The sequence below is a fragment of the Odocoileus virginianus genome, chromosome Y (genome assembly GCF_023699985.2).
Source record: "Odocoileus virginianus isolate 20LAN1187 ecotype Illinois chromosome Y, Ovbor_1.2, whole genome shotgun sequence".
NCBI lineage: Eukaryota > Metazoa > Chordata > Mammalia > Artiodactyla > Cervidae > Odocoileus > Odocoileus virginianus.
In genome coordinates, this window is record NC_069709.1 from 2100786 (window position 1) to 2121100 (window position 20315).

General features: G+C 52.6%; 1 protein-coding gene and 1 non-coding gene across 2 annotated transcripts in view; one reads left to right on the forward strand and one right to left on the reverse strand.

The window, feature by feature from the left end:
• Positions 1-20315, reverse strand: part of LOC139033268 (sterile alpha motif domain-containing protein 1-like) — a 60841-nt gene that overhangs the window by 11250 nt on the left and 29276 nt on the right. The window contains exon 4 of the mRNA XM_070462123.1: positions 13968-14043. Within this exon, the coding sequence (XP_070318224.1) occupies positions 13968-14043 (76 nt within the window). The remainder of the gene's footprint in view (positions 1-13967; positions 14044-20315) is intronic.
• On the forward strand, positions 13120-13192 carry TRNAE-UUC (transfer RNA glutamic acid (anticodon UUC)). Its single transcript has one exon. It is a non-coding gene; the product is annotated as a tRNA-Glu (tRNA).

A 20315-nucleotide genomic window follows, 5' to 3' on the forward strand; every position in this document is an offset into this window, starting at 1 on the left:
GGGCTGAACAGACGGAGCTCTGGCCCAGCCCGAGGGAGGGAAGTGGGGAGCAGAGAGCCTTTGAGAGTCGTACTGTGTCAGGCTGGCTGGCGTGGCAGGGCTGTGTCTCCCCCCACCTCAAGTGCTCTTTAGATGCCGGTCACCCCAGCAGAGACAAAGCCCTGGGCAGAGGGAGGCCCTGCAGCCGAAGCAACTCACTCCTAACTGACGGAGTCCTTGAGTCTAGAAAAGAAAACAAGGGTCTCAAAGGCCCTGCTGAGTCATCTCAGGTCAGGGAAAACCAAACCCAACTTTAGGCCTGCCCTGATGCTCCGGGCTGCTTGCCTCTGCCTGGGACTTATCACCCCGGGCCCAGAACCCTCCCGCCCCCTGTTCAACGACAAATGCCATCTCAACTAAAGAGTACCCAAAACGTCCCGCCTGACGACCGTTTCCCTTATCGCTTCCACAAACCTCCCTTTAAACATGAGGCGTCCCTGATCCCTCTCGCTCTCAGCCTGGTCATCAGGCCGACTGTCGCCCCTCCCTGCCCGAAAAAAGGTCACCTTCCTCCGTTGAGGTCGTCTCTCCTTCTTTTCTGCCTCGGCCTGAACTATACCTTACACTAACCGTGCCCCACGCACCCGCCCACCCACCCACGCTGGGCACCCGGAAGGGGCAGCCCAGCCCACCTCTGTTGTCCGTCCCTGTTTAGGGATCGTGTCCGTCTCTTCTAGACCCTGGCTTCTTCTCCGGGAGGGGACTTCAGCGCTAAGTCAGGAGGACAAACCTCGGCTCCCAGCAGTGCATCTCAATGCTAGACACACCCCCCCCGGCCCCCAGACCTCGGGGGTCACCTCTGCGGGCCAGCTGGCCCCCCTGATGGAGCCACGCACATCCTCCTCACCGAGGTCAGAGCCCAGAACGCTACGCTCTTGTGCGTGCAGCCTTGAGGCACCTCCTCGTTGGAGAACACAGTATCAGCCACCATTATCAAGTGAAAGCAAAAAATATCAAGGGGTCCATTTTCAGGGACAACCAGCCTAGAGGGACAGCCTGCGGACGCAACAGCCTTTTAGGATCCATGGGCAGGAAAAACCAGACAGAGGGAGAGAATGAAATGCCGAGGATTTTCATTCTGTTGGTAAATTCAAAACATAAAGATGAGAAGAAGGGCGCAGGGAGAGTTAAAAAAAAATTTCAGGTGACGCTCTCAGGAAGAATGCTAACCCTGTGGCATCTCAATAAAAAACTACAGGAGGGACTTGCGAGGCGAGAGGATTAAAAACCCCCTGTTGTAACGACTATGGGTTGCCTCCCACCAGGCAGCTGATCTTGCAAAGACCACCATGAAAGCCTGACTTCTCGCTGCATCTCACGTCTCCCAAGTCCATTCCCTGCTTTTCGTTGCTTTTTGTTCTTAAAATCGGCCTGCCTCGGAGCATCCTGCCCCTCTGCCTGGCCCTTAAACTACCTAAAGCACCTTTGTTCAAAGCCCTGTCCACCTCGGGACGGTAGGAAGGGAGAAATTAACACCCCCCCCACCCCCCTGCCCTAGGCTTGCCATTCCAGGAGACATTGGCAAGACCAATGGCCTTTTACCTTGGTTTCCTCACCTCCCCCTTTTTTCTCATCCATAAAAGAACCTGGCACCCAGAGCCCCAATGAGATGGCTACCCTGAGACATTACCCTGCCATCCTCTTGATGGGTCTGCTGTCTGAGTAAAGTTGGATTCCTCGCCTCAACACCTCATCTCTGATTCACCAAGCAGAGTGAGCTCTGACCCGGCAACAGTCTCCTCAGACACACAGTCACACACTCAATCCCTGACTGCGTCTACCACAGCCTTGATTAGGGGAAATCAGCCCTGATTATTCACTGGAAGGACTGATGCTGAAGCTCCAACCCTTTGGCCACTTGATGCAAAGAGCTGACTCACTGGAAAAGACCCTGATGCTGGGAAAGATTGGGGGCAGGAGGAGAAGGGGACCACAGAGGATGAGATGGTTGGATGGCATCACTGACTCGATGGACCTGAGTTTGGGTGGACTCTGGGAGTTGGTGATGGACAGGGAGGCTTGGCATGCTGCAGTTCATGGGGTCACAAAGAGTCGGGCACGACTGAGCGACCAAATGACAAGCCATACCCTGAAGGAGAGCAGCCCATCTTCCCAGCCTCACTGCTCCTTAATTCTCAGTCATTAATTTATCTTCTTCTCTGACACCAGTGTATCGTCCGGCTTCCACCTGATACGGGGCCAGGCTTGAGCTTCTGATTCCCGAGTCCGTCTATTCTTAGATTCCGGCCCTGACACCGTTTTCCAATTTTGCTCACAGAAGCGGGGCCACGGCAGAAACACGTGCAATTCCACGGTGTCCAGCACCAGGGGGCGCACTCTGTGAAGGATTATCCCTGTGAGCTGCTGGTGCAGTTTTTTCAGAACACAGCCCAGGAGCACCTCTCCTGAATAAAAAGAACATCTCCAAGTCCGTCACGGGCTTCCCAGGGGGCAGTAATAGTGAAGAACCCGCCCTGTCAATGCAGGAGATGTAAGAGACTCGGGGTTCGATCCCTGGGTGGGGAAGATCCCCTGGAGGAGGTCACAGAAGCCCACTCCAGCATCCTTGCCTGGAGACTCCCATGGACAGAGGAGCCTTGTGGGCTACAGTCTCTGTGGTTACAGAAACTCAGACATGTGCTCACACGCTAAGTCCATCACAGAGGCTCAGAGACGCTCCTTTGTATGGAGGGTTGGCACTGGAGAGGAAAGAAAGGAATGTCACCAGTGATCTCCATTAGGACAAATTGTTATCTAATATTCGACTGCTGGAAATGCTATACAACTTATAAATCACTCACATGATTGTGCAAGATAAAGAAATGATAGAAGAAATGATGGCGCAAGATAAAGAAATCATTCATATGATAAAGAAACACCACCACATGTAATTACCGTTATCTTCACAGCCATCATTTAAAAAAAAAAAATCAATAGGCTACTAATGTGAAAAAAAAAGGAAGCTGTCTGAAGGTGATTCTCTGAGAGCGTATTTTTTAAACAGGAAAGACGGGAAACGGCCTCTCTGCTGAGTTTTACAAGTTTTCCATTTCCTCTGCTTTTTCACTTAGGTGGTTCATACGGCTTATTACAACCTTTGAGACGTTTGAAACATTGAGGCGTCTTCCCTGAGAAAAATGCAGCTATGGGACAGGCATGTGCAGTTTACAGGTGCTCACAGCCTCCCTAAAGACCACGCATAGATTCGGGAAGATTTCCGTGGGTTTTAGAATTTGGTAGCCAGGGTGAAGCAGAACAGGCATGAAGTCTGGGTTCAAGGTCTGGGCGTTGACTACTTACTACTGCCAAAGCTTTGTGCAAATCCGCACCCTCAGGGACACGTTGTCAGCTCTAGCAGGAACATAATTATTTTATGTAATTACACTTTACACAGGGTTTATGAGCATCACACGCTAACACCAAGAAGGGAAACTTCTGCTCAGAGCTGGCCTACTTTAAAAAAAAAAAAAAAAAGACTCAAACTAACAAGAATGTTGTTTATATTACACTGATCACTATGACTTTCTACAGATTGATGCCTTTCTTCAACTCTTCTATGTTTCTTGACTGGATCAATCAATTCCCAAAACTGTTACTTATTCCTTTCTCACAAAATGAGTCAAGTGTTTGCCCGAAAGATGTTCCCCCAAGTTAAAATTTGGTTTAAAAACTCTTAATAAACCATTCACATGGTATTTAGGCACTTGTGTGCCGAAAAATGCCAAAAAATTTGACTGCGTAGCCTTGATGGGCCATGTCCGGGCTATGTGTGTGCTAAGTCACTTCTGTCGTGCCCGACTCTTTGTGACCCCATGGACTGTAGCCTGCCAGGCTCCTCTGTCCATGGGATTTTCCAGGCAAGAATATTGGAGAGGGTAGTCATACCCTCCCCTCCAGGGAATCTTCCTGACCTAGGGATTGAACCTAGGTCTCCTGCATTGCAGGCAGATTCTTTACCATCTGAGCCAGCATGGAAACCCATACTCCATTTATAGGTATTAAAAACTTCTTGTGCTATATTCCTTGTGCTGGACAATATCTCCTTGTGGCTTATTATTTTATACACAGTATGCTGGACCTCTCACGCCCCTCCCCTTGTCTTGCTGTGTTTTTGACAGCGGGAACAGCAGGATTGTCCTGCAGAAGGCTGAGGACGTCAACCCCGGGTGTGTTCCATCACGCCCTTGCCAAATTACCACAATCTCACTCTGAAACCTCTCTGGACTGTCTCTAACCTCGATGAACATAAGATGCGTTTGCATGCTTTATTCTGTTGGAGTGATGGAAATACGATTAATGAAATAGGATATGCGGGCGTTTAGAGAACTTTGTCAATCTACATGCAATATAAGAGTGAGAGAGAGAGACGGAGAGATCATGTGAAAAAAAACATAACACGGTATTAGGGCAAGAGAGAGAGAGAGAGACAGAGCGGTTTCACATTAACGCCAGGATCTGAGAGCCTCCTGACTCAGGAGAAGGCACTTGAGCAGTTACTGACTCTTGAGCGTTTCCTTGTTTGCCAAAGCTCGCTCTGCTGAGAGAGGTCATCTATACTCAAGTCCCCCAGCTGCGTTTGATGATTTAAGAGATGACTTGAGAAGCTAGGCTTGGCATCCCTGACGTCTCAGGCCCTGAAGTCAGAGGAGGCTCCTATCACAGGGAGAAAAGTGACCTGCACGGCAGAGAAGGCGTTCCAAGCTCCAGATGTCTGTTTTCAGCTTTGGATCACTGTCACTCTGTCACCGTCGACCACTGCTTTTGGGGAAGAGTCCCAAGCGAAGGTCAGGGGTAGCAGACCACCATTTTAATGAAGATTCTCTGGGGCACCAGGACTTTTGAGAGGGTGTGGGAGAGGATGTGCGGAGCAAAGACAAAGATGGGTTAGAGGGTGTGGGATCTTTTTTCTCCTGATCTTAAGTTTAAAAAAACTTGAACATAATAGAAAAGGTTAAGAAGAACCCTGAAAGGAAGATCTTGCCACAGCCAATTTCACATATTTATTTCGCTTCACTATAATGTGAGTCTATTTGTCACCTCCCCAATGGAGCATCTACATTCTCTACATTTAAAGGATGTTTGCAAAAAGTCCTTGCATGTAGTCATCTCTTTCTCTCTCTCTCTTTTTTTTTTTGGTGTGCGTGTCTATCTCTTAAAACACCTTCTAATCAATGGTTCCTAAGCTGCAAGTCCCCGAAGATTCAGGCAAGTGTGGTTCATCCCTTCTCAGTTACAAACAGATGATGTCCACCAGCTCAGAGCTTTGCTAGCTCTAGAATAGTTTTTGAAAAGTCTAAGTGTGTTGCTTACAGGGAAAAAGTGAAACTGTTAAGTCAGTCAGTCGTGCCCAACTCTTTGCGACCCCATGGACTGTAGCTCGCCAGGCTCCTCTGTCCTCGGGATTCTCCAGACAAGAATACTTGAGTGGGTTGCTGTTACCTTCTCCAGGGGATCTTCCTGGACCCAGGGATCGAACCCAGGTCTCCTACACTGCAGGCAGATTCTTTACCATCTGAGCTATCAGGGAAGTCTACCCAGGAATGATTTCAACATCCCTAACAAGCGAGTTGGTACCTGGGAATGAAAAATTGGACACGCGTTGCTTCTTCCTTGGCTGTGAACAATGAGCTGCAAGCCCAGAATACTGTCTCTAAAAACAGACGTCTTATTTAAGAGGTAGCAACATCAACTCCATTTTCTTCCCCATAACACATCGCTCCCAGTCAAGGTCTGGGGGAGGAAAATGTTTAATTATGTGTATTTAACCAAGTAGGGCCTCCCAGGCAGCTCAGTGGTAAAGAATCCACACGCCAATGCAGGAGACATGGGTTCCATCCCTGGGTCGGGAAGATCCCCTGGAGGAGGAAACGGCAACCCACTGCAGTATTGTTCTCTGGGGGAACTCCCGTGGGCTGAAGCTCCCGGCGGCCTACAGCCCGTGCGGCTGCAAAAGAGTTGGACACGACTGAGCAACTAACAACGACCCGCGCCCCAGGTAACTCAGGGCAGGACAGCAGTGACTGAGGCCCGTCCTCTCCAGCTCCGTCCCAGCAAAGGAACAGGACGCTCTGCAGGTGTCCAGGGCAGACACCTGCCAGGCGGCACTAGAAGTCTGGGAGAGTGAGGACACTGCTGAGAACAAGAGGTCCCCACATCTCTGTGTGTTCCCCGGGAAACTGGCCGTGGGCCACCTCCTGAAAGCTCCCCAGAGGGGCCCCAAGCCACAGGAAAGCTCTGCAAAGCCAGCAAAAGGGTGAGTCCTTCAGTCGTGCCTGACTCTGCCACCCCGTGGACTGGAGGCCGCCAGGTTCCTCTGTCCCTGCGATTCTCCAGGCAAGACGCCGGAGTGGGCGGCCATGCCCTCCTGCAGGGGATCTTCCCTGCCCCAGGGATTGAACCCGAGTCTCCCACACTGCAGGATGCTTTAATGCACCTGGACCTGACAGGGGAGACCCCGTCCCTCTTGGCCATGGAGTCATCGTTTTGGGCACTATGAAGTTCCTCTGGGAACACAGCACTTTCTGATGGGAGCTCACCTGTTTGCTCTGAAATTCTTCTTCCCACACACGTGATGGGGAGTGTGGGAGCTCCAGGTGGGGGTCCCCCGCCCCTCTGTCTCTCTCCCTCCAGGTGGGGGTCCCCACGCCCCTGTCATTCTCTCCGGGTGAGGTTCTCCCCGCCCCTCTGTCTCCCCCTCCGGGTGGGGTACTCCCCGCCCCTCTGTCTCCCCCTCCGGGTGGGGTACCCCCCCTCTCTCCCCCTCCGGGTGCGGTACTCCCCACCCCTCTGTCTCCCCCTCCGGGTGGGGGTCCCCCCGCCCCTCTCTCCCCCTCCGGGTGGGGTACTCCCCACCTGTCTCCCCCTTCGGGTGGGGTACTCCCCGCCCCTCTGTCTCCCCCTCCGGGTGGGGGTCCCCACCCCTCTGTCTCCCCCTCCGGGTGGGGGTCCCCCCGCCCCTCTGTCTCTCTCTCCAGGTGGGGGTGCCCTCACCCCTCTCTCACCCTCATACCTAAACGTGAGCTACAGATCTTCCTGTGAGTGCAATCTCCACAAATCCATGGTTCTTGTGACTGACAACTACTGGAATCCCAATAAAACCGACTGCCATTCTTTCCTCCCAGCTCTTTTAAGACTTTTTTGTTGTTGTTGTGGACCACTTTTAAAGTCTTTATGAATCTGTGACAATACTGCTTCTGTTTTCTGGTTTGGATTTTTGGCCCCGCGGCATGTGGGATCCTAGCTCCCCCGTCAGGGATGGAAGCTGCATCTCCTGCATTGGAAGGTAAAGTCTTTACTAGTGGACCAGCCGGGAAGTCCCTCCCCTGCCCCCGGACTCTTCACCTTGCGCGTTACTGCACACCCTAATCATAACCCTCAGTATTTATGTGTGCAATCCCTGACATGCTGAACTGTCACAGCACGCCCTGACGTCTTACGTAAAGCGCCTGCTCAGCGGCTCCCTCGTGTCCGACTCTGTGCGACCCCATGGACTGCAGCACGCCAGGCCTCCCTGTCCATCACCAACTCCCGGAGTTCACCCAAACCCATGTCCATCGAGTCGGTGATGCCATCCAGCCATCTCATCCTCTGTCGTCCCCTTCTCCTCCTGCCCTCAATCTTTCCCAGCATCAGGGTCTTTTCCCATGACTGACTTATTTTCACTTAAATGGTGTTGACTAAAAAATGAGTCACAACCTGGGAGTGGAGAGGTTTTTGTTTTGTTTGGTGGGAACGTCAGGGTCTTTTCCCAGGAGTCGGCTCTCCGCATCAGGTGGCTGAAGGATTGGAGCCAAGGATATTCTCAAGTGCCTGCTTTGCGGTGTGGGCAACCTGCCTTCACACACTCTCACGGGGCTTATTTGAGGGAATCGCTTTGCTCCGGGCGCCTCTTCCTACCCCGCAGTGCTGGGTGGGTCCCACACCCTTCCCTTTCTTGCTAACAGCTCCCCGGCGGGGCCCTAGTGAGCCGGGACTCACCAGCCTTTCCCAGCCCACCGCCCCACTCTCCAGCCTGGAGCCCTGGCCTCATAAGCCCCTTCCAGGACTCCATTTCTGCACACCCTTCTCCCTCAGAGGCGCCCGGGGGAATTCCAGGGCAAGAGGACCACACCAGCTCAGGGACGCCCCTCCCGCCCCGGGAACCTGGGGAATAAGCTCCCCCTGGCCCTGAGGAAGCCAAGACACACAGGAGTTGGTCCTCAGGTTCTTTCCTAACTCGCGCAGGCATTTCCCCAGCGGGTAAAAGGATCACCTCGGGGCTGAATCAAAGGAAGGACCTTAAGAAAGAAAGGAGTGCTGCTGCTTCCTTTATGGACCGACAAGGAAGACAGGAAATGGGAGGAAAGGGTGTGCCCTGTCATCTCTGTAAGCACAGGTTCGATCCCTGCGTCGGGAAGATGCCCTGGAGGAGGGCATGGCAACCCGCTCCAGGATTCTTGCCTGGAGACTCCCATGGACAGAGGGGCCTGGCGGGCTGCAGTCCACGGCGCTGGAGGAGGAAATGGACAGAGGTGGACTCCGTCTTAGGCCAGGCTGCAAACGTTAGGCTACACGCCTGGTCACCATCCCAATGGACTCTGAACCTTGTGCCGGGGGCTATAGAAATGGCCTACCAGTGGGAAATCAGACCCCCGGGATGAAAGAGCCTCAGGACTTGGACTCTCCACCGCCTAAAAGAATGTGCTAATTATCTCTGTAACAGAACACAGTCGTAAATCCCGTTGTGTTTATCCGGATATGACTGCAGGCCTATTGATAAATGTCCACTGTTTAACTACCTAGGCTTATGACACATGAATCATGGGTTAACTTTGATCACATCTCTCTTTTACCTTGTTCAGACTACGTTTCAAGGAATTTGGGGAGATGGGTTTGAGCACGTACACTTAGGGTATATCAGGTTTTCACAAAAACTGGTCGGGGTCCTCGGCTAAGAGCAGACTCTGCCTAGGGCCCGCCAGTGTAATCAACTGCACTCCACGATCTGCACTGTCCTTCTGAGTGAGTTTGCTTCCCGGAAAGCGTGGCTATAACACAGTGACAAGGACCCAGCACAGACATACATAATAACCAATTAAAAAAACAAAAATAGGTAAAGCTGAAACTGTGAGATTTTCTTCTGAGTAACAACAACGCGGTTCACCCCAACTTTCAAAATGTTTCTAGAAGCACTGAGCACTCTCCGTCCTCACACAACTAAACGACCGGCTGTCATCTGAGTCTAGGCAGCCAAGCAGCGAAGCCAGCGAAAAGTGGCTTTGCGGGTGATACTGCGTGAGTGAAAAAGGGTGACGTGCGTGCTGACTTGCTCCTTGGTCAGTGTGCAAAGCACACACTTTTACTGCATGTTATAAAAACTTCACAATTATACATCATAGCTTGACTTCCAAATACACAATAATGAAATCGAACAAATGCAGCTGAGTTACTTACTAGTTTCAAGTTGACTGTGGCTTACCACAGATGCTTGCAAACGGACCAGGAACACGACTTCCACTTATAATTTGGGTTCAAAAGAACCACACAACTACAAATTAAGTAGACTATCGGGATACAACTTCTTTGTAAACAGACTTTCATTAACTTTCTTTTATTTACAGTATTTTTCCAGCAAAGGAGGAGGAGAGGAGGGAGGGAGAAAGGTGAGGAGGAAGAGGAGAAGAGAAAGAAGGAAAAACAGCAGCCACAGAAGAATTTGCCAAGCATCGTGCTGAGCAGCTGGCCTTGAGGAGATAGGCAGGTAACTCGAGCCGTGTCTGCCTCCATAACATCATCAAGAACAGCACCTAAGTGATAATAACTATTATTGACTAATACGCATGCATAGCAGTCTCAGGGCAGGAATACACCCTTGTGAGGGTGTCTGTTAAAGGACTTGAGTGTGTTTTGTTGGTCAGTCGTTCAGTCGTGTCTGACTCTTTGTGACCCCATGGACTGCAGCACACCAGGCCTCCCTGTCCATCACCAACTCTCGGAGCTTGCTCAAACTCTTGTCCATCGAGTCGGTGATGCCATCCAACCATCTCACCCTCCATCGTCCCCTTCTCCTCCCACCTTCAATCTTTTTGCAGCATCAGGGTCTTTTCCAATGAGTCCACTCTTTGCATCAGGTGGCCAAAGTCTGCTGAATGTTGAACATCATGTTTAGAATAATGATGTTCAGGGCTTCCCTGGTGACCGAGGGGTTAAGAATCCGCCTGCCGGTGCAGGAGACACAGGTTCAACCCCCGGTCCAGGAAGATCCTAGATGCCGCAGAGCCACGAGGCCTGTGCACCAGAGCTCCTGAAGCCTGAGCGCCTAGAGCCCACGCCCAGAGAAGTCACTGCGAGCAGGAACCTGCGCACGCAGCCAGAGAATAGCCCCGACTTGCCGCAACTGGAGAAAGCCCACACAGAGCGAGGAAGGCCCACCGCAGCCTGCCTAAGTCAGTAAAGAAAGAAGAAGGATGCTTCAAGGCAGATGAGAGGGCTGAAGTCTGACTGACCGTTTCACTCATCTCATGGATGGACGGCGGGGTCAAACCTAAAGTGAACCCAGCCCCCCCCCCCCCACACCCCGTTGGCCTCCGACGGGATCGGTTGCTGGGACTTCCAAGCAGAGGAGGAAACCCTTGACTTCCGGGACTCAGCGAAGTCAGCTGCACTCCAGAGGTCTCTGGGGGGACCTAGTGCTGGACACCTCCACCCCGGTGATGCCTGACACCCAAGTATCGTCCAAGCCAGCCCGCCTGACGCGTGCTGGGACTTCCAAGCAGAGGAGGAAACCCTTGACTTCCGGGACTCAGCGAAGTCAGCTGTAATCCAGAGGCCTCTGGGGGGACCTACGTGCTGGACACCTCCACCCCGGTGATGCCTGACACCCAAGTATCGTCCAAGCCAGCCCGCCTGACGCGTGCTGATCTGTGTGCCTGGAGGGTCACCAGCTGTGTGCCCACGTAAGCAAGAGCTCAGAGACGCCCAGCAAGACGAAGGATGAGTACTGATTAGAAACACCTCTGGAGCTTTAGGGGGAAAGAAAGGCAATTCTTGGGTGTTGAGTCCTGCCCCAGGCCACAGATGCGAGGCCTTGCACCAAGGATGCCTCCAAAGCTGACCGAGCCCGATTGTAACCACTGCCAAGAGCCCCCCGATCATTACTCAGAAGCTTCCTTGCTCCCAATCAGGCAGAGATGCCCACTCCAGCAAACACCCCCCCAAACCAGTCACCTAACGCCAGCCTTCCAGCAGGAATTTTCTTTGTCTTGAGACTATAAAGACTGGCTGTTAACCCATGAAAACTGTCTGTCGGGAGGTCGGCCTGAAGCACTCACACTGCCCACTTTATCTCTGCTCTTTGTTCTGAATAAACTTTTCACCCCCTTCTGAAATGCCCTGTGTCTGGGAATTCTTGTCCGGGTGCTCGGACTGCCTCCACACCGGGCATTTGTATTGAGTATCCGTGCTTAAAAGCAACTGGACTACATGATGATCTTTTACTTTTATCTTGTTTCTTCCGCCTTTTCTATTTCATAAAGAATCCACCTGCAATGCAGAAGACCTGGGTTTGATCTCTGGGTCAGGAAGATCCCTTGGAGAAGCAAATGACAACCAACTCCAGTATTCTTGCCTGGACAGAGGAGCCTACAGAGCTACAGTCTATCGGGTCCCAAGAGTCAGATGCAATTTAATAACTAAACCACCACACACACACATATAAATAGTATGTACAATATAATCTATATGTTTTAGAAGACTTAAAAAAAATTTTGCCTATCTAAAAAATTGATGACATTTTGATTCGACTTGTTTAACTTAGTATGAATCGAATGCTAGATTTCTAATTTATATTCACTCAAAACTCTGATATAGTTCCATGTGTTTTGGTATCTAATATTACTGCTAAAGGGCTTTCCCCGGTGGCTCCGTGGTAAAGAATCTGCCTGCAATGCAGGAGATGCGGGTTCAGTCCCTGGGTTGGGAAGATCCCCTAGTGAAGAAAATGGCAACCCGCTCCGGTATCCTTGTCTGGAGAATCCCATGGACAGAGGGGCCCAACAGGTCACCCAGTCCATGGGGTCACAAAGAGTTGAACACGGCTGAAGTGACTGAGCACATTCACATCACTGCTGAAAGTTTAGAAAGTTTATTACCTTACTGATTAAAAAATTTTTTTGAATTGGACTTGAAACTTCTAATCCAGTTCTGAGAATATAAAGAAAGATCATGTTATAAAGAGAAAGGATGCTGTAATAACGCCTGGCCAAATCTTCTGGGGGCCTACGAATCCCAAAATGCTTTTCTGTATGAGTTTGCTGCCACAACACAAATGGACTTCACGGCTCTGGAGGCTGTCAGCCCGAGATCAACGTGCAGGTAGGGTTGGCTAATCGTAATTCCCCTCTCCTAGGCGTGGAGATGGCCGTCTCCTCACTGGGCCCTCACACGGTCATCCCTCTGGGTGTGTCTGTGCCCTCATCTCTTCTTATGAGGCTGTGGGTCAGAAGGAATTAGGGCCCAACCTAATGACCTCATCTTACCTTCATTCCTTCCTCCTCCAATTACTGTCACCTTCTGAGGCCCTACGTGTCAGGATCTCAACATATGAATTCTGGGGATGACACCATTCAGTCTAGAGCAGCTTCTCAGAAAAAGAAATAATAAATAAATATATATATATATACACACACATAGATATATATATATATTTCAGGGCTTCCCTAGTCGCTCAGATGGTAAAGAATCGGCCTGCAATAGAGGACACCCATGTTCCATCCCTGGGTCTGGAAGATCCCCTGGAGGAGGGCATGGCAACCCACTCTAGTATTCTAGTCCAGGAAAAATCCCATGGACAGAGGAGCGTGGTGGGCTACAGTCCATGGGGTTGCAAAGAGTCAAACACAACTGAAGCAACTTAGCATTCGGAGGCTCACTTAAGAACATGGCAGTTTGGGTCTTTACCTCCTTTATAATATAACTGAAGCATAAATAATATACCATAACATTATACCTCAATAAAGAATCATCAACCACCTGTTATTTGGCTAGGAGACTAGATGTGGGGTGATAAAAGGAGGTTAAGAAATGGGCTACATTGCTTGGACTTCCCTGGTGGTCCAGTGGCTAAGACTTGGCGCTTTCACTGCCAAGGACCCAGGTTCCATCCCTGGTCAGGGAACTAAGAACTCATAAGCTTGGTCAGGGAACAAAGATCTCATAGGCCTGGTCAGGGAACTAAGGTCTCATAAGCCATGCAACACAGATGATAGGAACAGAATGAAGGAACAAGATAAGTGAATAAATGGTTAATCCCACTAGGGGATTATAGGTAGAAAACTATGGGAAACTGTTGCACATTAATGGTTCCTTGAGAAAGCACATTGGATTAACCACAAAACCAAGCTGGCTTGCTTAGCAACAAAAGCATGCTACAGAAGCGCGGGACACACCCCCAAACTATGAAACAACGGCGGCAGGAGCCCCACATCCTGTCCAGGGAGCTCAGTAGGTTCAGTTCAGTTCAGTTCAGTCGCTCAGTCGTGTCCGACTCTTGGCGACCCCATGGACGGCAGCACGCCAGGCCTCCCTGTCCATCACCAACTCAGTAAGTTAACGACTCTCAAAAACAGGCTCTGGTGCACATGAGAAAAAACTGCTTACGGGAAGGTGACTTTGCAAAAGGAAAGACCCTCATTGTATTCGGACCTGAAAATATTTTTTCCACAGTGCTTTATGACAGTCCCAGCCTGACCATGTGGGGACAAATTTCCCTGGCCTACCTGGGGAAGGAACTGATGTTGGAAACAACATATATTCAAGGGAGACAAAGAGCTTCTCCCCTGACCCTTTCCTCTGAGCATCGAACTGCAGCGCAGTGAGTTCTCGGGGAGGCATTTCTCGCCTCACACGCTTGGAAGCCTCAGAAGCATCCTGTTCCATTAAATCATTCTTACCTCCCACTTTGCTCTCGCTGAATTCTCCTCTGCTCTGATATGAAGGATCGGGGTTGCCAGAGCTCCTCGGAGCCCCCTTGCAATGACACCAGTTGGTTTTGCAGCCAGGAAAAATAAAAAATAAAAAAAGAACTATATTTGCAAATAACTCCCAGTTGTGAGTGAGAGGAGATTAAAAATAAGGAATATCCATACTGAGGTAATTCGGGAGAAACTGCATGAAATATACCCCTGTCTCTTCTACAAGTCAGCTTCTAGAAGGACTAATTTCTCCCCTCCTGTTCCTCCTGTGCCGAATGTCCCCGCACGTCCACCCCACTGCCTCTGCTGAGACCTCACGTCCACCCCACTGCCTCTGCTGAGAGCTCACCTCCACCCCACTGCCTCTGCTGAGACCTCCTGTCCACCCCACCGCCTCTGCTGAGAGCTCACCTCCACCCCACTGCCTCTGCTGAGACCTCACCTCCACCCCACTGCCTCTGCTGAGACCTCCTGTCCACCCCACTGCCTCTGCTGAAACCTCACGTCCACCCCACTGCCTCTGCTGAGAGCTCACCTCCACCCCACTGCCTCTGCTGAGAGCTCACCTCCACCCCAGTGCCTCTGCTGAGACCTCACCTCCACCCCACTGCCTCTGCTGAAACCTCACGTCCACCCCACTGCCTCTGCTGAGAGCTCACCTCCACCCCACTGCCTCTGCTGAGACATCACCACCACCCCGCTGCCTCTGCTGAGAGCTCACCTCCACCCCACTGCCTCTGCTGAGAGCTCACCTCCACCCCAGTGCCTCTGCTGAGACCTCACCTCCACCCCACTGCCTCTGCTGAGACCTCACGTCCACCCCACTGCCTCTGCTGAAACCTCACGTCCACCCCACTGCCTCTGCTGAGAGCTCACCTCCACCCCACTGCCTCTGCTGAGACCTCACGTCCACCCCACTGCCTCTGCTGAGACCTCACCTCCACCCCACTGCCTCTGCTGAGACCTCACGTCCACCCCACTGCCTCTGCTGAAACCTCACGTCCACCCCACTGCCTCTGCTGAGAGCTCACCTCCACCCCACTGCCTCTGCTGAGACATCACCACCACCCCGCTGCCTCTGCTGAGAGCTCACCTCCACCCCACTGCCTCTGCTGAGAGCTCACCTCCACCCCAGTGCCTCTGCTGAGACCTCACCTCCACCCCACTGCCTCTGCTGAGACCTCACGTCCACCCCACTGCCTCTGCTGAGAGCTCACCTCCACCCCACTGCCTCTGCTGAGAGCTCACCTCCACCCCACTGCCTCTGCTGAGAGCTCACCTCCACCCCACTGCCTCTGCTGAGACCTCACGTCCACCCCACTGCCTCTGCTGAGACCTCACGTCCACCCCACTGCCTCTGCTGAGACCTCACGTCCACCCCACTGCCTCTGCTGAGACCTCACGTCCACCCCACTGCCTCTGCTGAGACCTCACGTCCACCCCACTGCTTCTGCTGAGACCTCACGTCCACCCCACTGCCTCTGCTGAGAGCTCAGCTCCACCCCACTGCCTCTGCTGAGAGCTCAGCTCCACCCCACTGCCTCTGCTGAGAGCTCACCTCCACCCCACCGCCTCTGCTGAGACCTCCTGTCCACCCCACCGCCTCTGCTGAGAGCTCACCTCCACCCCACTGCCTCTGCTGAGACCTCACGTCCACCCCACTGCCTCTGCTGAGACCTCCTGTCCACCCCACTGCCTCTGCTGAGACCTCACGTCCACCCCACTGCCTCTGCTGAGACCTCACCTCCACCCCACCGCCTCTGCTGAGAGCTCACCTCCACCCCACCGCCTCTGCTGAGACCTCAGCTCCACCCCACCGCCTCTGCTGAGAGCTCACCTCCACCCCACCGCCTCTGCTGAGAGCTCACCTCCACCCCACCGCCTCTGCTGAGACCTCACCTCCACCCCACCGCCTCTGCTGAGACCTCACCTCCACCCCACCGCCTCTGCTGAGAGCTCACCTCCACCCCACCGCCTCTGCTGAGAGCTCACCTCCACCCCACCGCCTCTGCTGAGAGCTCACCTCCACCCCACCGCCTCTGCTGAGAGCTCACCTCCACCCCACCGCCTCTGCTGAGAGCTCACCTCCACCCCACCGCCTCTGCTGAGACCTCACCTCCACCCCACCGCCTCTGCTGAGACCTCACCTCCACCCCACCGCCTCTGCTGAGACCTCACCTCCACCCCACCGCCTCTGCTGAGACCTCAGCTCCACCCCACCGCCTCTGCTGAGAGCTCACCTCCACCCCACCGCCTCTGCTGAGACCTCACCTCCACCCCACCGCCTCTGCTGAGAGCTCACCTCCACCCCACCGCCTCTGCTGAGAGCTCACCTCCACCCCACCGCCTCTGCTGAGACCTCACGTCCACCCCACCGCCTCTGCTGAGAGCTCACCTCCACCCCACCGCCTCTGCTGAGACCTCACCTCCACCCCACCGCCTCTGCTGAGAGCTCACCTCCACCCCACCGCCTCTGCTGAGACCTCACGTCCACCCCACCGCCTCTGCTGAGACCTCACGTCCACCCCACCGCCTCTGCTGAGACCTCACCTCCACCCCACCGCCTCTGCTGAGACCTCACCTCCACCCCACCGCCTCTGCTGAGACCTCACCTTGCCCCGTGCCACACGGAGTCACCCCCAGCAGGCAGTTTCTGCGTCCCCCATGCGTCTGTGTGCTGAGTCGCTCAGTCATGTCCGACTCTTTGCGACCCCACAGACTGCAGCCCCGCCAGGCTGCTCTGTCCGTGGGATTCTGCAGGCAAGAATGCTGGAGTGGGTTGCCACTCCCTCCTCCAGGGGATCTTCCCAACTCAGGGATCGAACCCACACCTCCTGCGTTGGCACAGAGGCACCAGGGAAGCCCCACCGTCCCCCACAGAGAAGCCCTACAATGAACTGGGTCTCAGCTGTGCCAAGGTGGCTCCTGACGGAGGCGCTGGAGGGGGAAAGGGCAGCCCGCCTCCTCTCCAGCACTTCAACTCAGCCGGGCATTCCCCCTTCCTCCTGTTCACAGAGGCCGACCTCTAGCAATGCCCTGCTCCAAGATCTCCACCGCAGGAAGGGCAAGCGCCCCTCCGCCTTTGGCTTCCCTTCCTATCAACCTTCTTGCACCGTTTCCCACCACAGGCCACTTCCAAGGAGGCTCAGGCTCTGCATCACATTAACAGCTTCCAGTGGTCATGTATGGATGTGAGAGCTGGACCACAAAGAAAGCGGAGCACTGAAGCATCGATGGTTTTGAACTGTGGTGCTGGAGAAGACTCTTGAGAGGCCATTGGACTGCAAGGAGATCCAACCAGTCCATCCTAAAAATGATCAGTCCTGAATATTCACTGGAAGGACTGATGCTGAAGCTGAAACTCCAATACTCTGGCCACCTGATGAGAAGAGCAGGCTCATTTGAAAAGACCCTGATGCTGGGAGGGATTGAAGGCAGGTGGAGAAGGGGACGACAGAGGATGAGATGGGTGGATGGCCTCACTGACTCACTGGACATAAGTTGGAGTAAACTCTGGGAGTCAGCGATAGACAGGGAGGCCTGGCGTGCTGCAGTCCACGGGGTCGCAAAGAGTCGGACACGACTGAGCAAGTGAACAAGAACAACAAATGTGTAAACAGAGCTAGCGGGTGACAGCAGAGACTAACACAACATTATAAAGCAGTTATTGCTGTTGAGCCGCACAGTCGTGTCCCACTCTCTGCAACCCCATGAACTGCAGCACACCAGGCCTCCCTGTCCATCACCAACTCCCAGTTTACTCAGACTCACGCCCATCGAGCCGGTGATGCCATCCAGCCGTCTCATCCTCTGTCGCCCCCTTCTCCTCCTGCCCTCAATCTTTCCCAGCATCAGGGTCTCTTCCAGTGAGTCAGCTCTTTGCATCAGGTGGCCAAAGGACTGGAGCTTCAGCATCAGTCCTTCCAATTACACGCCAACCTGAAACAAAATGAGCTACGGGCTTCTCTGCTGGCTTGGTGGTAAAGACTCTGCCTGCCAAAGCAGGAGACGTGGGGCCGATTCCTGGTCCGGGGAAGATCCCACCTGCAACAAAGCAACTAAGTCTGCGTGCCCCAACTTGGGAGCCTGTCTCTGGAGCCTGGCAACTGCAACTACCGAAGCCCAGGAGTCCTACAGCCCGTGCTCCACAACCAGAGAAGCCTCCACGATGAGAAGCCTGCCCACACGACTAGAAACAAGCCACCGCTTGCCACAACCAGAGTCAAGCCTCAGCAGTGATGCAGACGCAGCACGGCCATCAATAAAGAAATAAAACCATAGAAAACAATGCAATAACATGTTCTGAAACAAACAAAAATAAATAAAAATACAATAAACAGCCATTTCCTTTCTTGCCTCCTGTGCCTGCCTGAAGTTTTTACGATAGCGAGAATCTTCACTGAAATCACAGGATCTGCAAACTAGCCTTAAAAAGGAGAACCAAATCCAGGCCAGGCTCTGCTATTTTTTTTTTTTTTTTATGGCCCAAGAGGTAAAGAATATTTTTTTTAATCTTTTTTTTTCAATCGTTGAAGAAAATCAACAGCAGACTTAGTGACACATGCAAATTATGTACATTGAAATTTCAGTCCTCAACAACCTTTTAACAAGCACACGGACACCCTTCACGGGTTCAGGCACTGTTGGTGGAAGCTTCTGCACCACAATGCTGAGGTGAGTGGTTGCAAAGACTAAATAAAGTATTTACTGTCGGACACATAATAGGAAAAGCCTGCATATCCCGGCCTCAAAGGTAACCCTCTACTCTAAGCTGTGACTTAAGTAAGACTTGACGGGCTGGTCGCCCAGCTTTCCTTTTGATATGCGAAGCTGGGCGCAAATACCCTTTCTGCCCAAGAAAGCCTGCTTTTCAGGATCACCAGCTTCACCGCAGGCTCTCAAAAAGACAGTGGGCTTTGGGAGTGGAGATGAACAAAATCCCCTTTCTCCCCCAGAAAGCCCACCTTGCAGGATCACCAGCTTCACCTCACGCTCTCAAAAAGACAGTGGGCTTTGGGGGTGAAGGTGAACGATGACCTCATTATTTCTTCTTTCCACTCCTGCTTTAGAAATCCTTATCGGGCATTTTAGATAATGGATGACTCCGGCTCCCTGGAGGCGGTGGGGGTGGGGGGAGGCTGAGCCCAAGGACAAGCAAGAGCAACAGGACTATTTTTCATCAACTACCACCTTCAGAGCAAACACAAAATAAACTATCACCTTCGGTGCAAACACAAATGATACCGTGGACGGCGGAGAGGAACATAACAGGGTCAACAGAGCAGGGGGCCGTGGGGCTTAAGGAAACGGGAATAACTGAGGGGCTGAAGGGGGAAGGCGGGGAGGGGAGAGAGGAGGGAAGGGCGTAGCCCTCCCCCCAGCAAACAAAATAATGGAAGCAAAAGTCTCAGAACCGAGAGGCAGGGTTGAGGAGTGAAGCTCATATTGTTCCCCCAGGAGCCGGACGCTGTATGCAGACTAGAAGATCCTGCAAAGGGCGGAAACACAGCGACCCCTTAAAAGGCAAGCGGTGAAAAAAAAAAAAAATCATTGCAAATTCACAGAACCTAGGTGAACTCTTTAGTGGTAAAGGTTGATAGCAACTACTGTCCTCCCCAGCTGTTACAGTTTATGGCCAGTGTAAAATTTTTGCACCTGTTTAAAAATTTTTTTTTAAAGACAAGTGGTTACTCTTCCCCCACGTTCTGAAGCAGATGAACCAATGTTGCAATCACTCCAGATACATTCTGTCCCAGTGCTAAAGGGGATGTGATACAGGTGTTGCAACCAAGGTGCTCAGATTTCACTGCCTGCAGGCGGCTTGTGAGAGAAACCCAGGAAACATATGCAACTGAATCACATCCTATACACCTTAAGGACAGCCTGTCTCATGAAGACAAGGGAAAACACAAATGAGAAGGACCAGGAAGACAGAGCTCAAGGAAGGGGCAACCCGAGCATCGGGGCAGCCTCGTCCTGTCTCGTCTTCCCCACAAGCTTCACACTCTGCTCTTGCAGATGCTCTGTGAAGCCTTGTGTCTTTAACAGTTCTGCTTTTTGAGGGTTTTATTTTTTTTTGGCAGCCCCCTCTAATTCCCACCAAGGGTAGCTCAGCTGGTAAAGAATCCGCCTGCACTGCAGGAGACCCGTGGTTTGATTCCTGCGTTGGGAAGATCCCCTGGAGAAGGGACAGGCTACCCACTCCAGTATTCCTGGGCTTCCCTGGTGGGTCGGCTGGTAAAGAATCCACCTGCAATGCAGGAGACCTGGGCTGGATCCCTGGGGTCGGGAAGATCCCCTGGAGGAAGGGCATGGCAGCCCCTTCCA